We start from the raw sequence: 19,996 nt of genomic DNA on the forward strand, positions 1-19,996 counted from the left end.
TATTCAAACTTTTCCACCTGTTTCGCAGTTGAGCCTCTCCTGTCTTGTATTACTATTCTGTCTCTATCTTCCCTACTGCTCAGCAAAACCTCTGTTTCATTCACATTTGACCTTCACGCCACCCCTCTCTAAGGATTTCTGCAACCTCCAACCCAACTGTATTTTTTTTATTTATTTGTATAGTTTTTTGGTATTATGCCAAGCACTGGGCCACTATAGGCCATCCAGCGCTGAAACGGAAATTACGAGTAAAAGTTTTAAAAGGTGTTACAGGAGGATAACCTCGCAGCTGCACTACGAAACAATTGTTAGGATAGGGTGGACAGTAAGATGGAGGAAAGAGAATATGAACAGAGGTACAGTAAAAGGAATTTAAGAAGTTGCAGCTAGGGGCCCAAGGAACGCTGCAAAGAACCTTAATAATGCATACATTGCACCAAATGAGGTGCACTGACGGCACTATTTTCCCTACGGAGCCCTTCTCTGTAGGTCCTCCTGATTTTCAGCAGTAATCACCGTTAAATTTTCTTCAGCGTACAACTCCTTATCTCTGATTTCTTCAGTCAACACATCCATGACCAGCACCAACAGAATTGGGCTTAATTCTGACCCCTGATGAAATCCAACACTAACTTTAAAAGTTTTCCGTTTCCCTAACTGCAGTTATTACTTTTGTGCTCATTCTTTGATATATCATCTCGATCAGCATAACCAAGTTTCCTGGGATTTTCCTTTTCCTCAAACACCAAAACATCACTTCTTGGACTCTATCGTACGCGCACTCTGTTAATTTATCGCATGTTGCAAGCAGCACCATTTCTCTCCTTCTCTTTCTCTGAAAAATTATCAGCTTGAATTCCTCCCACGCCTCAGCTAAATCTTTCTTCGTTTTACAGATGTATAGGTTTTAGGCACACATGCCAAGCACTGGGGCAACTAAGGCCATTCAGCGCTGAAACGGAAATTGACAGAGAAAAGGATTGGAAGGTGTAACAGGTGGAAAGCCTCGCAGTTGTATTATGAATCAGTGCTAGGGGAGGGTGGACAGTAAGATGGAAGAAAGAATATGAACGGAGGTTCAGTAAAATGAATGAAATGCGTCGCAGCCAGGGGCCGAAGGGACGCTGCAAAGGACCTTAGGTAATGCCTACATTACACCGCACTGTAGACGACCTCATTTTTCACTTCATCCACCTTTCCAAGTATGACCAACTCTGCCCTATTCACCTTTCTTTAGAATCTTTAGCTGAAAACCCTTGTGGACAGAGTCAACAATTCGATTATAAAATCAAGAGGGCTCCAAAGGGAAATCAGCCTGCAGCGAAAACTTATGGTTAAAAGGTGATAAATATGAAATGAAAATAAGATACGCCTGAAATTTATATTGCAGCACCAGAGAGCAGGAATGAATTTGCTCCCCGCTTAAGTATTTGGAGATCACAATCTTCCATAACTGCACTAAACAAACTATTCAATATCTTAAGTGAAGTCAAGACAAACTCCTAGCAAACAGAGTAGTATTAAACCTGATAGAAAAGACGCCGTTTGCAGCAGGTTCAATTGATCTCAGCACTTCAAAAACACCAGATCAAATTTACACTAACTTAACATTTATCATGGGATGGAATTTACAATAATTTAAAGTTATTCTCAATCACCAAACCACCATATACAGTAGTTTCCCAATATCACAACGAACCGTTGGTTTGGCAATAAAAAAAACTATGTAGACTCTCACCATTACTGTAGTAGTACAAACTTTCTAACAGGGTTGTGGTTCAATCATGAATATTCACAGGTATTCTCGGGTAATTTTCTAATGTAGAAGGAAGTCTTCATATAGACAAAACCCGAGACCAACCACCGAACGATTGTTTTTATGGCGTTTTTACGTTGCATGGAACCAGTTATCAAGCAACGGGACCAACGGCTTTATGTGACTAATGAACCACACCGAGAGTGAACTTCTATCACCAGAGATTCACATCTCTCACACCTCAATGATATGGCCGAGAATTGAACTCGCGGCAACCTTTGTGGCAGGCCAAGCCATACTGACCATGCCACCTAGGGGCTAACTCCCAGGTGAAACTATATGAGACTTCACAAAATTTTGCTGTGCCCAGTTTAATGTTGGATCAAGTCTACCTACCGTATTATCATGGCAAATGACAATTTCATGTAATATACCTAGCAGTTTCTTGTAACTTCGTGAATATAGTTTTAATTTCAGTTACGAGAATTTATGTAGCTTCTTGACCATACTACACTTCTATCTATTTACACTGTCTAAGCATTTTCCATTTGATCCCTGTAAATTAAATGTAAAACGAGTGACACGAATGTAGTGTAGGCGAGCTTACTGAAGAATTTAAAATCTCTTCAGTACTTGGTTTCAGCAATCTATTGTCAGTCAGATCCAATTGCATGTTTTAAAATACCTATATACAGTGGTTATTCAGCAATGGGACAAACGGCTTCACGTGACTTCCGAACGACGAAATACACATCCCTCACTCAATGGAATGCCGAGAATCGAAGTCGCGGCCACCGAGGTGGTATGCCAACACCATACAGTGGCGGGATCACAAGCTAGAAAAAAAACCAAGTGCAAACCCTCCCCACATTAACCTAAACGATCCAGCTGCCAAACCCTCAGTCACACTTTCTTCTTAACACAACAAATACAGCAGGACAATTATTGACCTACACCTATACAAAAACAAAACAAAAAAGCAAAACACATCTACCTACCAACACTATACAAAAAGAAAACGAAAAAACAAAAACACATGTACAACTTACCTACTCCAGATATTCCAGGGCTATCCTGTGCCGTCCGCTGGTTAAGGTCACAGAAATACCAACAACAACAACAACAACCACAACCCAATAACAACCACAACCAAGGACTGCGACCCAACAACAATCAAGGAACACAACCACGACACAACAAAAAAAAGGAACAATCACAACCCAAGACAACTGCACAAACCACAACCAACACAAAAGGCAACCCACACACCCACCAACAACACCAAGGGATCACAACAGCTCACCAATAACAACCTTCAACTACTCACAACCCACCAAGAAACCAAAACAGCTCCAAACAACAACCCTCAACCATAACTCACTAACTCAACAAAAACTCACAAGCACAACAAATCCAATAACACAGCTCTAAATCAATTACTAACATCAAACTTAATAATAACCAACAACAAATCAATAACACACAACTCAAGCAAATATCACCGCCTTCACTAGATTGCTGCCGATACCACCGACTATCACCAGCTCTCACCAAAGACTCACTGAAAAACTCACTCAAAACTCAGATCTCTAACAGCAAACATCCCAGAACTCACCAACAGCCAATACAGTCGTTAACCATCCATACAGCAATTACAACCCCTCTCTCTCTCTCACTCTCTCGCACACAGACGTTGTCAAATGGAACTCCATAACTCCTCCATAATACCAACCATGGCACTGGGGTACACCTTTAAATATAAAAACAATTTATATACATCTCAAAACCTGGTTTTGTTTTGTTAAAGCAAAGTAGGGGGTAGATGAATCAAAAAAAAAAAAAAAAAAAAAAAAAAAAAAAAAACTGCCTTGGACACCTGGTTTAAGTTTTCAGTCTTTTTAACAACACGCAGCTAAAACTAATACTTACAGTGATATTAAAACAAATTTTACTTTTCAGCCTTTTTTTTTAGGCCACAAACATGATGTTGATTTATTGGACAAATCCAGACCTTGCACTACTACATGAGTTTGCTTGTTTGTTTGTATGGTGTATTAACGTTACAGGGAACCAGTGGTTATTCAGCAACGGAACCAACGGCTTTACGTGACTTCCGAACCAGGTCGAGAGTGAACTTCTATCACCAGAAATACACTTCTCTAACACCTCATGGAATGCTGGAAAAAAAAAATTTGCACTGAGCAAATAAATTATTTAACTTTCAAAGGATAAAGAACATGAGTATTGAATTAAACAGAATTTATGGCAAATACCAAGCACTAAGACCTATGAGGTTATTCAGCACTAAAGCAGAAATTGACAAAGCCGCAGTTGCACTAACAATCAATTGTTAAGAGGTGCAAAGTAAGATGAAGGAAGACTATAAAAGAAGGTACAGAAAAAGGCACGAAAGGTGTTGTAGTTAGGGGCCGAAGGCACTCTGCAAAGAACCTTAAGTAATATGCCTGCAGTGTGGTGGACTGACTGCATAGCCCACCCTAAAGGGAAGAACTCAACAATTAGGCGAGAAGAGAAATAACAAATAATACATAAACATTAAATAATAAACTTTGTTAGGTCCTACTAACTGGTTCCAGGCACACTTGGAACAGAAACAGGGTAATAATAAAATCAAAGCTTAATTTGCATATTTTTATTACTTTTTTTGAGTTGCTTGATACAAAAACTTGTCAGCATTGTCTCCATTCCTGTTACCGTAAGCAGGGAGGCCACTTAGAGAGATGTCAAAGAATAATAATAAGTTTGTATACAGAAGCACACATACAAGTTTTTTGCATTTTGTTGTTTTGAGCTTTTTTTTATATATATATACGCAGCTTCCGACCATGGTCAACATGATCCGAGAAGCTTACTTTTATTGAAGTCACTTTTTGTTACTCAGCAGCTTACGAGATACTGGTCTCGGCAGATGTAAGGAATATTTTTCACCAGGACATCATGAACCATGATGCACAATGTTTTCAGTCTTCACACCTGCGGAGGTGATAACTTTCTAATGTATCTTATAAATGTACACTTACAAAAAAAAAAATTTAAAAAGAAAAACTTGTTCTACAACTTGGACTTAGAAACATGGTTTTGCACCAAATAGACAATGAAGAAGAGCTAAGGTTTATAAGAACTTGAAACTAAAAAGGACATAGTTAACGGTTTATCAATCGTATCAGACCAAATACTTCTGTACAACATGAAATAAAAACAAAACAAAAAAAGTATAAACATATTATAAAGTATTGGTCACAGTTCTTTTTCACTTACTCTGGTGTCTAACATGACTATACATAAGCTTTGGTGTCTGTTTTTCTTGAAATAACAATATCAGAAAAATGCCACATGGAAACTAAAAATTGGTGGTAAGGGGAGGTTGGGTTGACTTTGCAGCATACAACAGATGACAAAATACACAATCAATCGCTTTGATGCCACACAAGAGCAGTCTTATTAGAATAAACGAAGAATACTTATTTCTAGGAAAACCTTGATTCTTCAGCTAGGCTACGACTAAAGAGTCGCCAGATTTGATCCATTAGCAACATTCACATGACAGTTTCCTCAAGAGGACAGTGCAGAAACACAAATGAAAAAAATCAACCTCCATACATCCTTTCAAAGTTTATCACATAAACCAAGATACTTCTTGAGACGTACAATAAATTTACAAGATTTGAAATCAAAAGGAAAAGATATGCTACTAACCTGGCTAAGGGATATACAAATTCACAAAAGAAATGAGAAAAACTCTTCAGAAACAAGAAATACTAACGCAGAGAGATTGAGAGAAGAGAAAACTTGCTTGCTCCCAACAAAAACTAACTTCCATGAAGTTAATACAGTAGGGTTATCTTCATAGCGAAGATTAAGTCTTAAAGAAAAGGAAAATTAAAGTAATCAAAAGAGAGGATGTAACAATGCAGTTCAAAATATATAACCATACAAATGCAATGACCCTGCATTCATCACGTGACAATTTCCACAGTAAAACAACCACTCCAAAGCAACCTTGTACACGTAAATTTATCTGATATGCAAGAAGTAAGGCTACATAGCGCTCTTTGCAGGTCTGCTCTTCGCTTCTCTTCCAAATGGGTTTGTTCATCCCCATCTACAAATATTCAAATCTGCACACACAGACATCTACAGCAGAGAAGAATGCTTGCACATGCTCTACTCTGTCGGTTGTGGAAACCTCACACTAAAATATTTATTATTGCTCGTTCACAATCAGGAGCAACAATGAACATTTTTTTTTTTATCAAAGGGATGAGGTGACTTTTCATCTAACTTTAAAACACATTTAATCTCTTTATATTTAATATTAGGAGTATATTCATGGCACAATTAAGAAGACACAGTGAGTTTTATTGGACATGACACCCTTTAGATTACCAAACACGCAGATCTTGGCTGTTATCTTTAAGTCTTCAATTTTAACCAATGCCAACTGCAAGGTAATTCACACTAAAATTTCTCATCTTTCATTGACTCTTGAAGCATGACTTCAATTCTGAACGGAATATGGAGTACTGGTCGAATGTTCTCAAAACATCTGATTTATACACTCACTGACTAAAACAAGTTCCAAAATACTAGACACCATACTACTAACAAGCATTTGAAAAAAAAAGATAACAAGCCATATCTATGGAGGAGTGGTATATACACTTCTGACATCGGTTGATGAGAGAGGCTGTGTTGCATCTACAACTCTCTCCCATTATGCATGTGAGAAAAAAAACTCATATGATGTTCAATCCAACCAACTTTTAGTGTCTTTTTACGGCAAAAATACCCACATCGTTATTCCTACCCTTACCTTGTGTATGGGTCCCCTCAATCAACTTACATACATTATAAAGAGAAGCTACCAAAATAAATCAGGTGTGTATTGATACCTACTCCTGTTTTTGAAGTCTTTTGGTAGCATGAAAAGTAATGCATTATGTAAACATTCTATTTGCATTGCCTTTAACCTGCAAGGAAACTCAAAAAAGTCACACGACCAAAAGATCCTGCTACCAGTAAACAAAGTTAAAACTGTATCAAAATGGGTCACAGGCGTCCACAAACTGACCAGTCAAGATAAAATGACTTTAAATCACCATTTTCTATAGATCTGGTTTATATTCTTGATGTAATGTTACAGGCAAGGTTAAATGTAGTTAACACAACAGTATCTTCAAGTGCATTTATGTATAAATACGTCTCTTTTGCGTATTTATCCCTCTAGTTGCGTGGGATCACAGACTTGAACACAGCCTTATTGTTGAGGTATAAATATGGAAACTCATTTGCAGTACATCAGTTCTTCGCTAACTGGAATAAACAATTTTGGGTCTCAGCATAAGGAAGTAAAGGTATGAGCACTTTGGATGTTCCAGATATTAAAAATCAACCTTGCCTAATGATAAAACTACAATACAGTACAATCAAATACCATAAAAAGTTAATTTTCTCTGGTTTAAGTATTACTGAATCACCTTTGTTGAGACTTTGATCTTACACTAGACTCAGAATTGCTATCCACCTAAATATACACACATGAGTTCTCATTATCCCTGGATATTTCAGTTTACACTAAGAAATTTCGTTTAATACAGAGCAACAACTATTTAAAAATATCACAACTCAGTTTAAAATCTCATTAAAAAACTACCATGCTAAAACTACACAAGATCACAACTAACTTTCTTCCATTTATTTCACAGGGGGTTAATCCGTCCTCGATGAGTGAAATAGGGAGTAAACTAGAATGGTCAGATGAAGGCATACTAAAACCTAACCTATCCATCGTGCTCAAGGCAATAAAATCCTTCCCCTGGATGTTCTTCATCTAAGGATACTTAGGGGTTTACTGAGAGAAACATTTTGTACTGTGGTGTTCTTACTACTTCCCAAAGCACCAAAGTACCAAACTAAAATACCCAAGGACACAAGAACGGCTACTTTGTATTTTTTTAAAAGGACTCTGATGACTGTCGACAGTTTTTTTCTAAACTACTATTATTATTATTAATCAGTAACACACTGAAATCTTAAGCAAGGTGGTTAAGTAGTGCTTCACATTCAAGACTGAATAATAGTACTGTTTAAAGCCATGTACTGTATAATACAATCAGGGGATTGTTCTGCACTCAAAATAGTCACTACTACTACCATGAAAATTGGGGAAACTTTTATCAAGCTCAGTTGTGCAAGTTAGCCTAAATTACACAACAATTATTTTTTTTTATATCATTCTTCAATTATCAAGATAACAACAGTCACTCTGCATTTGAAGAAATGCCATAGCATGAATATCATCACGACGCCACACACTCGCTTTGGAGACAATCATTACATCTATGTTTTCTGAAAAAAAGGTTTTTATGGTGATGATAACCTACAGCATACAAAGCCATGACTATAAACTATGAAGACGTTTGGCAAGTAACAAAAGCAAAAGTAGAGTTTAGTTCCCATCGCTGTAAGTGGCCTCCGTAGGAAAACTTGGTTGCAAGAACACATTCGTTACAATCACTCAAGATTTTTTTTTTATTTTTTTAGCAATACTGGGTTACAGCAGGGCATTGCACTTCGTGACCCGACGAGCCGTGACTATTTAACGAGTCATATCACCAGTGTTGCTACTGCTAGTTTTCTCCTCAAAATTACTTCTCAACATTGAAGCAAAACCTCACTTTTTTTTTTTTTTTTCTTTTTCAAATGGTACCTCCAGGATTTTCAAAAATGATAAATATTTTGCTGCTGGCAACTTTCAGCTTCATTCCTATTTGCTCGTCACAATTTAAAGAAGCCTACTGAGTGGAATGCAAGTAGTGTTTCCAATGCTAAGGTCTCCAAAGACAGCTTAACAATTTTATAAAGACTAACACCAAGAGAATCAAAGGAACAGAAACTGACAAAGATGACCTAGATTATTACTGTCTTTGATTTCTATTTCCTGAACACAATGAAGCTAAGAGACAGCCAAATTCTGAGAGTCTGACGTTGTGCGTTGTAACTTGAAACCCTTGCTGCCATCGGGACCTTTCGGCTGACGCAAAACACTCAAGCGTGGTTTACTTGAGTCGCAGTTCAAATTCTTTAGACGGCTAATGAGGCGATCAGGTCGTTGTGTTGGAGCGTTCTTTGACCTGATGGAGAGTGGGAGGGATAATGGTATTAGCCTAATGCATCAACATTATGTTAAAGTTAAGGACTTGTGTAATTGCCAAAAGATGTTTACAATCTCCACATCAACTTTACTTACATAATACGTGATATACTGCATGCAGCTGACTTTCCGGTCTTCTGGTTAGTGATGATGACAAATTCCACTTCATCACCAGGACTCAAAGATGTGCCATCCTTCACTTCAGACTGGTGGAAGAACAGTTTCTTGCCTTCTTCAGTTTCGTAGTTAAGGAAGCCATACTGACCTGAAAGTGAAATGCGGTTAGGCACATAACTGTCAAGAGAAAAAGAAAATTTTTCTTTCATGGAATAATTGCTTAAGAGCTAAAAAAACAGCTCCGTGATAAGAACTTGCCATTTTATAATAAAAATGTAGGTTTTCCATCAGTGGTAGATGTTAACTTCCTCACTGTGACTGTGATTATATATCAGTTTTAGAAATTCAATTACTATTTTATTTTAATTTTCTGGAATTTTGAAATAGTATGGGCATTATTCATTTATGAAATATATAAAAAGCACACATTGAATTTTGTTTTTATAGCAAAACATTTTTTTGTTTAAAAGTGTATTTGTTGGTGTGATGTCATAAGACAATAGCAGGAGTGTCAAATGTAAACAGTGGAGTGTGAACGAGAATTAAGCTTTGTTGCGGTTGTTGGCAGTCAGGTAGAGCGCGCAATCTTATGTTTACGTTGTATAGTGTGGATTGTACATATGTTTTGTGGTTTTTTGTAGTTATTATTAATAGGTGTTAGTTTTTCCAGACCTCTGAGTCTCAAGTAGACTCTTCTCGGGCTGGTTCTCAGGGATCAATCCTGAGAGAAAAAAAAAAAAAAAAAAAAAAAAAAAAAAAAAAAAAAAAAAAAAAATAGACTTTATTTGAGAAACCCGTCTTATTTAAAAAAATTTATGATTTTATTAATTGAAAAATCCCTGCTTTCCGCAAGAATATTTTTCATTTCCGAACTCCGCAGATAAATAGATCTTTGCTGGGTCCAATTTGGGCACTCTACAAGCAAATGCTGTACTGTCATGGGTGTTTGACATCTGTTACATTTCACTGGGTCAGCATGTGGTGTTGACATCAAGTGACCATGTGAGAATCTTGTGTGTCCATACGTAGCCTTGCTAGATCACCTCTTTTGCTCTTTCCTCCTGTGAGGATGTCCTCCATGCATAGACTTCAGTTTTTATATTTTTAAGTTTATTTGTTGTTGGCACAGAGGCCCATTCTTCTTTCCAATCCTGGTAAATTAATGTTTTAACTGATTTACCCAGTCTGACACTGGGGCATATGAAATTGTTGGAGGGATAGTGCAGGCTAATTTGGCAGCAGAGTCTGCATATTCATTTCCTTTTGATTCCCACCTTCTGTATGTGCTGGGATCCAACATATTTCCATTGATATTCCTGATTGGAGGAGTTGATGAATTTTTATTTGAATTTCCAGTACTATTTGGTTTCCTGGTTTATACTGTCTTATTGCATCTATAGCGCTACGTGAGTCACTGAAAATAACAGAGACACTTGCTTTTGCCTCAGATATCATATCTAGAGCCATCTGTATGGCTGTGACTTCAGCAGTAAATACTGATGATATTGAAGGTAGGCTTTTTTACTTAACATATTTTTCGAATATGCAGATGCTCCTACTCCAACATTATTTTTGGAGCCGTCTGTATATATCATAAATTTGTCGCCTTTTCTTCTAATGTGCTCCAAAGCATGTTGGCGGTACATTTCCGTATTTGTCATTTGTTTTTTGAGTAGGTAAGACAGGGAGGTACATATCTTTACTCTATTTAAAATCCATGGTGGTGGCAATTCCATTGGTGGGTGAAAAATTGGATTCATATTATGTATGTTCATTATGTATCTAGCTCTTTTTGGGAAAGAGCTAGTACTATTAACTGCTGTTACTTGATTACAGTTTTGGAAGCAGTAAGTTGCAGGAGACGATCCTGCTTGCATTGAAAGACCTCTTTGTATTGTTATTAAATTACGGTGATGTTTTAAGGGCAAAACACCTGCCTCCACCAAAAGTGAGTTTGTTGGGGACGATCGGAAAGCTCCTGTGCACAATCGTAGACATAAGCTTGATTACATAAGAACAACTACAGGAACAGGTGGGTAGATTACATAATTGTAGCAATTTTTGGATGGGTTAGGCTAGGAAATAAACTAGTAGCAGAGCGTGGTTTGTTAATATAAACAAAGCATACAACGATGAAGCGGGCAGAGTGTGATGACGAACACGTCCTCCACACACGCGGCCGAAAGCAAAAGTGATTCTTCGCCTCCCAGTCGCGCGGCGCGCACACTGTCGGACAAGCAGTTAACTACCTAACCCCTTGTTCGAAGCTTACGACTGTTCCAGCTGCCACTAAAGTAATCTTCCTATTGTTAAGGACCGATGGTTTGTATAACGTGTCGGAACAAATTAAACTTGTGCGATCCAGGGACTATTGGCATCTACCAGGTCATAGGGCATGTATTACCCAGAATGCCCTCGGCGTCTTGTGACCGACCTGTTATCTTTCTGCCGCCTTTAAGATAGGACGTGTTTACTGTCTATCCGTTTAAAGCCGGTTTTAGTTTGCCCGTTTTTTTCCATTTCACTTTTAGTTTTCCTTATAAATTCTCTTTCTCTCAGTGTGAGCTGTAAGAGTGTGTAAGCGGTGAGACGGAGTTTTTTGCGTCACCATCGGGATCATCTTCTGTTTCGAAGACAAGACAAAGGAAATTCCCTGGAGTTGGTGGTTTTCAGTGTTCAAGATTCCTAACTTCGGTGTCGACGTATCCTCATCCAACGTGTAGTAGGTGCAGAGAAAATGTATGTACAATTACTAATCCTTGTTCTGTTTGTCGCGGTTGGTCGGTGGAACAGTGGAGGAAGTTTTATGAAAAAGACCAGTACAAAAGAAAGGAGTTGATGCCATCTTTGGATGACCAAGCGTTCCTTACGTCCGTGCGCGGTAACTCTGCCGAAAATCTCAAAATTCTTTCGTCAGTTTGTCGTAATGTTTGCACAGTTTTAAATTAGCCGTTACATAAAGTTTTATATATGAAAATGTGCGCAATTTCACGTAGAATACAACAGATAATAACTCTTGGTTGAAGCTTTTATCAGTTTTGAAATATTTTCATATAAATAACTATAAATAAAAAAATTTGAACTTCGGTCAACTTTAACTCGACTGAAATGGTCGAAAACTGCAATTATAAGCTAAAACACTTACAGTCTAGTAATATTCAATCAATTACCTTCATTTTGCAACAAACGGGAAGTCTCTAGCAAAACATTTTGTTATATGGTGAATTTTTGAAAAAAAAAAAAAAAAAAAAAAAAAAAAACAAAAAAAAAAAAAAAAAAAAAAAATTTTTTTTTTGCCGCCGCGTTACGAATTCATACATCATTTTGTGATATTTTCTGTGTTGCTTTGATCGTTTTACAATTTGTTACATACAAAAATCATTGCAATGTAGTGTACAAAACAAAGAAAAAAAATTAACTCATTAATTTTAACTGTTTTGCTCACAGCGCGATTTGTATACAATTATATATGAATTTTTCTTTTTTTGCGCTGTCATATATTCCAATATTTATATATGATGATATTTTTTTTCATTTCTGATGGTTGCATACTAAACTTCAGGCAATGAAATAAAAAGGAGCAAAAAATGAACTCTTAATCTTAAAAACTAAGTGTGCTGGGATTTTTTGAAAAAAACTTTTTTCCCGCATTGGCGCTAACTCCTGAACGCAACAGGCACATGAGACACACTTTGGTAAATAGCGGCTCGGCGTTTAAGGGTAAACAACTCATATGTACACTTCATTAATGATCTGCCTTCGGAGATTATTCAATAAAAGATCAATGCACTGCATTGCTTAATGATGTGGGTGCAAAATATATTTTCCATGAAATGCTGTATAGTGATTTTTGGATTGAAAAGGCACAGTCCTATCCCAGTGTTGCAGGACTGCTCTAAAAGCGGTTTCCTTTTGCAACCACATAAGAGTCAGTGTTTTCCACACTACTTGCCATCAAAACAAAATCCCGAACCCAATTAGAAGCAACAATTATTATTTGAGTTACACTGGCAAAAACATAGCTAAATCTAGAAGAATCGGTTCAGGCAAACCAAATGCACCCATCCCATTAACATACATTTGGTATCAGTATCCATGGTTGCCATTTTCTGATTATATATGGTTTGGCCAAAAAAGGTATTTGTTCCATTTAGGTTACATCTGAATAGTTTCCTAGCCTAATCTTTCCTACATACAACAATCATTCAAGCTACCCAACTGTTTACATTCCTCAGTTCCATTTAAATCCAGCTTGAGACTTTGAACACCACCACAACAAGACTTACAACCAATAAATTCCTAGATGAGAGAGAGAGAGCTCTCTCTCTCTCCTACCCTAACACAACACCAGATCCATTCAGCCTCTGCTCCCCTTTGTTTTGTTTACCTTTGGCACCCAACGCCATCACCATGTTGTCTTCTATGATGTCACAGCACATTTTCTAAAATTAAACTAGTTTCCCATACATTGAACAACGCCCACCTTTCACCATTACAGAAAATAAAAATAAAATAACACAGACTACACAGATATATAATCATACTTATCTTTTTCTCCCTCCCCTCCAACCTCTTCCTAACCTAATGCCCTCTAATCTCCTTTTTTCTCCAACTCTTTAGCCTCTTCATAATTTCTAAACTGGTCACTTACACAATTGTGTGAAGTGTTATCCGCAAAATTTAGAATTCCAGCTGCCATATAAGTGGAACTTATAGCTATATAATTGCTTGGCGAGTTACTTAAAACCCGACATTTCAATACGCACCAAGTAACCTATCATGGGTTTGCATCCAGTGATGAAGATAAGAGCACAAAATTCACCTCTCTCTTGCTCATCATACCACTAATTCCCCAAGAATTATAAAAATAAATTGATAAACAATGCAGTAAAAGTCTTTTTCACAAACTAATTTAAACACTGAAATGCTGGACATTTCATAACATGAATTGTGAACCCTGACCATAGTTTGCATCCTGGTAAAAATTATGCAGGTTAAGTAGCAAGTGCAAAATTTATAATAAAAAATATTATAACTATTACACATAAATAGCATTGAAAAAAATTCCATAATGCTGACATTATCAACCAAGTCTTGACAACTCTTGCTTCCTGACCACAAAAACCACCTGTAATCTGCGTACTATTGGAAAAGCTTTCATAATAATACCTTTAACAGCATCCACAGTAGCTATCAATTTCTTGCGTATGGCTCGTATAAGAACTGCTCGACGAGACTCATCCAGTTGGAAGGTGACTTGGTCTCCTGGCTGCAGCAGCTCCCTTTTGTTGACGAGACCAGTGATTCCAAATTCATACTGAGCCAAGCCTTCATCTGATAAAGAATTTTAATGAATACTACGACTGAAGGGTAACTGCATACATAAGTTTTTCATTGTTTAAGGCAGCTCATTATGGTCCTTAACCTTATGTTCTCACTCTTCCCCATCTACAATTATGTCTGCATTTTCTTCAACATATCAAGTATTTGACTTCATGGTCCCTAAATACAATGATGAAAATAGACCTTCTTACCTTCATTACCAATACATATTAAACCACAGTACTCCTGTTGATCAGGGTTGATGGAACGCATGGACCTTAACACAGTGCCTTCAAATATGTCACCCATAACCTTTGAAAATAATAGTTATTTTAATAATAATAATAATAATAATAATAATAATAATAATACTATTAAAGAGAATGGCAAAATTAAGAGCGTTTTATTTTATATATAGTTTTTTCTATTTTTCTTATCACCCACTTCTCTGGCTTAGCGATGTTTCCGGTAACTAGCCAATAATCATAGTGAATTTCTAAAAAATTTCTAAAAATGCAGAAGGTAATCTTTTATTAAAACAGGATTCTGGGGTCACTGAGATATACATTGGTCGCAACAGCATAAAATCTCAGGTCCAGGTCAAGCAGGGGTCGTAATCAGTGCCAGTATTATTCTGTAGGCATAAGTCAATTCCAGGTATAGCTATTATCGACGTAATGTTTCGACCTTCTCGCAGGTCTTCTTGACGAGTCGGCAGTAGAACTTAAGCGAGTCTGCGTGGCGGTATTTATAGCAGCATTGACCTAGAGCTGAATTCTCATTGGTCTGGCAAGTCTTGGGCAAAGTCGAGATCTTATAATGATGGTCGTGGTGATTCAGTCATGCGAGCAGCATTGTATTGTGCCCGGGGATGGATTTCAGGAGTCCTGCCTGTAGCGAGAGTCCTATCATCCTGTGGGGGTGCCTGATTATCTGGCACTCGTGTGTGTGTGTGTGCTTTTATTCTTTTTTTTTGCTAGCTCGCTTGGTGCTCCCTGGGCAGCGGTGGGGAGGAGAATATTTCTCCTTCCCCCCACCATCCAGAGCGCACCGAACAACACCCGAAGAGTACCAGATAATCAGGAGCCCCCACAGGATGATAGGACTCCCACTATATACAGTACTCCTGACATCTGTCCCCGGTCACACTACATTGCTGCTCGCATGACCAAACCCCAGTGACCATCATCGCGAGATCCCCAACCTCATCCACGACTGGCTAGACCAATGAGAATCTAGCTCTTGCTGTGCTGCTATACACACACACACACACATATTAATGATACCAATGTCAGCTGTTTTCAGGCCAGCTTAATCTAATGTTTAAGACACTTAACTATTATTATAGCATCAATAAAATTTATAATACTTGCAATTTAGTCCAAAATTAATAAAACACTTTCATCCTGCTTTTAACAATTCTAAGAATCTTTTGGCTACATCCCCTGATAAGATGAAAATTAAATATCAAATTGTTTTTTGTACCATTTTGAGCCTTAAGCTTATGAATTGCATTTCAAATTTTGTGTTTATTTAGTACACAGTAATATTAGAGAACTTTACAAGTTCTCTAGAATTCTACAATGCTTTCTTCTGTCCTTTCACCTTTACTTTTTCATTTAAAATATATTAAATATTAAAAAACATACATTTTTACTTCTCCCTCATAATTAATTACAACAACTTTTATTGGCCAAAATAATAAAATTTGTTAATTATAAACTCAAGTAACTCACCTTTGGCATAGGAAGTGTACCTTTATTTAAGGTACGCACATTTTCAGCTGAAACTTTACCGCCTGGTCCCGTGCGCGAGGATAAGGTGTACTCTACTTCTTGGCCCAATTCCAGGTTGTTGGCATCCCCTTCCACATTGCTGCAATACACAAGGCCATTCAAGGTTTAGAAGAGGCGAGGAATTTCCTCTGGTAAAATTAAAGAGAAAATCCACTATACACTGCTGAAAACGAGGCAGTTAAATTCCACCATTAACATACCAGAATAAGTTGAATATTTAGTTGTATAATTCCTCAGTAACTGAACAATCAGTGAGTGTTTCCTGGGCAATTTAACTGAAATTCGTTACAGTTACCAACTACAATTTACAACAAATTTAGAGAATAAGGACTTAATTGGAGCATATTCTTGAGCTCAGTGGAATTACAGTAAATGTTACCATTTATTAGAAATCAAATCAGCACTTTTCATTCAAGAGTGAAATGAAAAATTTCTTATAAGGAAATATGGGCTTGTGGTGGCATGCTTACAAAGATATCGATCCAGGAATAAAAACATGCCAACCATATTCTTATTCATGTAAAAGAGCTTTAACCCTTACAGTCCAGGCTATATACGCTAATGCATACTCCCATGAGTGGGATAAATTTAAGGATGGCTTAAAGAGGTCCAATTTTAAACAACTAAACGGAAAGAGGAAGATATGTATATTTGCAAATGGTTAAGAAAAAAATCCTACATTTCTGTATCTTCCATGGGAAACCAAAGTGAATATTTCCCGCCCTTTGCGGGCCTCTTTTCCCTAAACCGTCTTAAAAATGTTAATTTTACCAAGTGATGTGTTTTTTCTCAGAGGGTATGAGTAATTGTTGCTCTCTTGGATGTCAAAGGATATCTCTCACTCTCTACATCAGCATCAATTATTCTCCTATTAATAATTGTTGCCAATTGGTATTAACACATATGCACGCTGTGTGTGTTCCTAGTGCTCTCTCTCTCTCTCCACAAGATACTTGTCATAGTGGTAACGGTCTCTCTTGGCTGCAAGTGTTACAAGTACTTATGTAAGTACGTATATACCTTTAAGGGTACTAATGTTTAGGATTACTTTGAAATTATATTAATATAATCTCTAAGATTAATACAGTAATATGATGATAATTAAAGGTAAATTTGATGCAGGGTGTTACATAAGGTATACATTTGGTGTTTCTATTTCTTCCTTCTTTTATCTCTCTCGCTCTCGGCAAAAGAATTGATAGACAGACAAACATAATTGTTCAGTCCTCTCTTTCTCTCTTCTCTGGAGAAATATATGTATTTATGGGAGGGGAAAAAAGTGTTGCCTACAGACCTTCATTTCAATCTATTGAAATCGTAAGGAGGAGAGTCAGTCTCTCTCTCTCTCTCTCTCTCTCTCTCTCTCTCTCTCTCTCTCTCTCTCTCTATCTCTCTCTCTCTCTCTCTCTCTCTCTCTCTCTCTCTCTCTCATTGGCTGTTATATTTATTTCTAATGGTAAAATGTTTAAGATGACTTTAAAAAATTATATTAATAATATCAATTCAAAGTAGACATTTGGTATTTGAACTTTAAAGATAGGCAGATATAGGTATTTTTAGAGGGGAGTTCTAACTATTCGCGGGTTTGAGCTATTCGTGTGGGTGTCTGGTACACCTCCCGCCAATACGGGGGGAACACTATCTTTAAGGGTACTAATGAGGAAGATCACTTTGAAATTATATTAATATAATCTCAAAGTTTAATACTGTAATAAGATTATAATTTAAGGTAAATTTGATGTAGGATGTTGTTTAAGGGCACCGGCCGGCCAAGGTAGGGCGAAAAATGCAAAATTATGATGAAATTTATGGAGCTTCGTATGGCAATGGAGAACGCGATACGAAATATTGTCAAAATTCCTTTTACTTTCATAGTTACAGGGTATTTATTAAAAGTAACTAAATAAGCCCAAAACATCAATCTGTTCAAAAAACTGCAGTAGCTGTTCTGTTATCGTAATTTTTGATAATTCTCATCAAACAAATTGTGAGCAACGTCACCTGTAGATTCCATAAGTCACAAGAAAGGAAGACTGAGCTTTACACCCTTCAGTGTGAGCAGAAACGAGAGGACACGTTTGAGTTTCACCTCTGACATTCACTTGCTTTTACATCAGATTTTCTTTGTTTTGGCAAGGTTTTCATCACGCCAAAAAGGAAAAGATAAGCAAAACATCTCGCAAACATACAGAAGAAGAAAACTGACTAAGTAAGAGTTCAGAAGATCATAATATCAGCGATATTAGCAGAGTTAGTGAAGGAGAAAGTGTGTGTTGCATAAGAAGAAGTGCCCTGTCTCGCCTGATGCAGTGCCCAAGGCTATGAACTTTGAGCAAAAGGATCTACATTAATGATTAAATTATAATAAGTAGCAAAGTTTTGGTTTAATACCCAAAAAGGAATATAAAATTCGTAATAATCACGATTTATTAAGTTTGTAAATATACAAAGAAAAACTTTGAACGCCCATATCTCAAAACTATACTTATTGACCTTCATTTTCTATTGTCTTTCTTAGTTTTAAAGCTATAGCATTGAAATTTGGTATATAACTTAGAATGACATTACAGAACAATCAAATGGAGACCTTTTTCCCATTTTTGTTTCCTTTTTTTTAGCGCAATCACATGGAGACCTTTTTTCCCCATTTGTGTTTCATTTCTTTTTTCTTAAATTTTGTTTTCCCCGACTTATAGGATTTATTTTTTTCCCATAATGAAAAAATTCACATTAGCAAAAAAAAAATCCATTTCATGGAGGGCTACATCAGGTCCATATACGGTAGTAATCAGGTCTTAATTTTACGTATCAAGGGAGGAGATAGAATTTGAAAAATGGTTATTTTTGGGATAAATCGCACTGGCGTAATAAAACCGAAGGTCAAGATGCAAAAATCACATGCAGTTTGGAGATATCCCAATTTACCTTAAGTGGTATGAATGTCAAAGTCCTGTCCTTAAAAAATGGGATTTGCTGGCCAGGACCCTTAAGATATACATTTAGTATTTGAACTTTCAAGATAGGAAGATATAAGGATTTTTAGTGTGTTCTACCTAATCATGGGTTTGAGCGATTTGCAGAAAGGGGGGGGGGGGGGGGGGGGGGGGGGGGGGGGGGGGGGGGGGGGGGGGGGTGGGGGGGGGGTGGGGGGGGGGGAAGGGGGGGGGGGGGGGGGGGGGGGTGGGGGGGGGGGTTGGGGGGGGGGGGGGGGGGGGGGGGAAAGAAAAAAAAAAAAGGGGAAAAGGTTCCTGGTATGCATCCCCTACGTATACATGGGGTCCACTGTACATTTATTGTAAAATATGTACAATGTATCCTTGGATGGGAAGTTGCGACAACAATCCCCTTTACCACTCAAGCAAGACTGAATCTCTCTCTCACCTCACTCTAACTCTTGTACAGCAATTCAGAGTTGTCAATAAATAGTGATAAAAAGCACTTTGAACATTTATCCTGCAAAATTCTTTCAAACTGTATGGCGTGCATTCTTGAACATATATGTACACTACCTGCACTTTACCGAGCATATGTAACCATAAAATGTTATCAGTCCACAAGGAGTTAAACCACTCTTCCAGAATTAAGAACTTGCAAGCCCTTAAATGTCCACACTAGTAAAGAATTGGAGTATAGCAGAAACAAATACTACTGTAATATTTACAAAATAACTTAGGGCAACTTCAGAAGGATTCAAAGATACTATCACCTGAAGTGGAAGAAGATTTCCTTATCATGTGCTATTGTTTCAATAAACCCAAAGGTGTCCTTCAGAGCTGCCACAAAACCTTGGTGAAGAGTACTTGAAGAACGAGGTCCTGAGCCACACCCATT

The 19,996-nt window shown here is 37.3% G+C and overlaps 1 protein-coding gene across 2 annotated transcripts in view; it reads right to left on the bottom strand.

The window, feature by feature from the left end:
• Positions 1 to 4,394: 4,394 nt before the first annotated feature.
• LOC135225192 (cold shock domain-containing protein E1-like) overlaps positions 4,395 to 19,996 on the bottom strand; it is an 82,378-nt gene continuing 66,776 nt past the window's right edge. For both annotated transcript variants that reach the window (XM_064264494.1, XM_064264493.1), the window contains exons 12-17: positions 19,872 to 19,996; positions 16,106 to 16,244; positions 14,582 to 14,681; positions 14,217 to 14,381; positions 9,027 to 9,195; positions 4,395 to 8,910 (exon numbers count right to left, since the gene is read on the bottom strand). The exon at positions 19,872 to 19,996 is cut by the window's right edge and continues 70 nt beyond it. In XM_064264494.1, coding sequence (XP_064120564.1) covers positions 8,733 to 8,910; positions 9,027 to 9,195; positions 14,217 to 14,381; positions 14,582 to 14,681; positions 16,106 to 16,244; positions 19,872 to 19,996 — 876 coding nt within the window. In that variant the 3' untranslated portion in view covers positions 4,395 to 8,732. The remainder of the gene's footprint in view (positions 8,911 to 9,026; positions 9,196 to 14,216; positions 14,382 to 14,581; positions 14,682 to 16,105; positions 16,245 to 19,871) is intronic.

The sequence above is a fragment of the Macrobrachium nipponense genome, chromosome 13, assembly GCF_015104395.2.
Source record: "Macrobrachium nipponense isolate FS-2020 chromosome 13, ASM1510439v2, whole genome shotgun sequence".
Lineage (NCBI taxonomy): Eukaryota > Metazoa > Arthropoda > Malacostraca > Decapoda > Palaemonidae > Macrobrachium > Macrobrachium nipponense.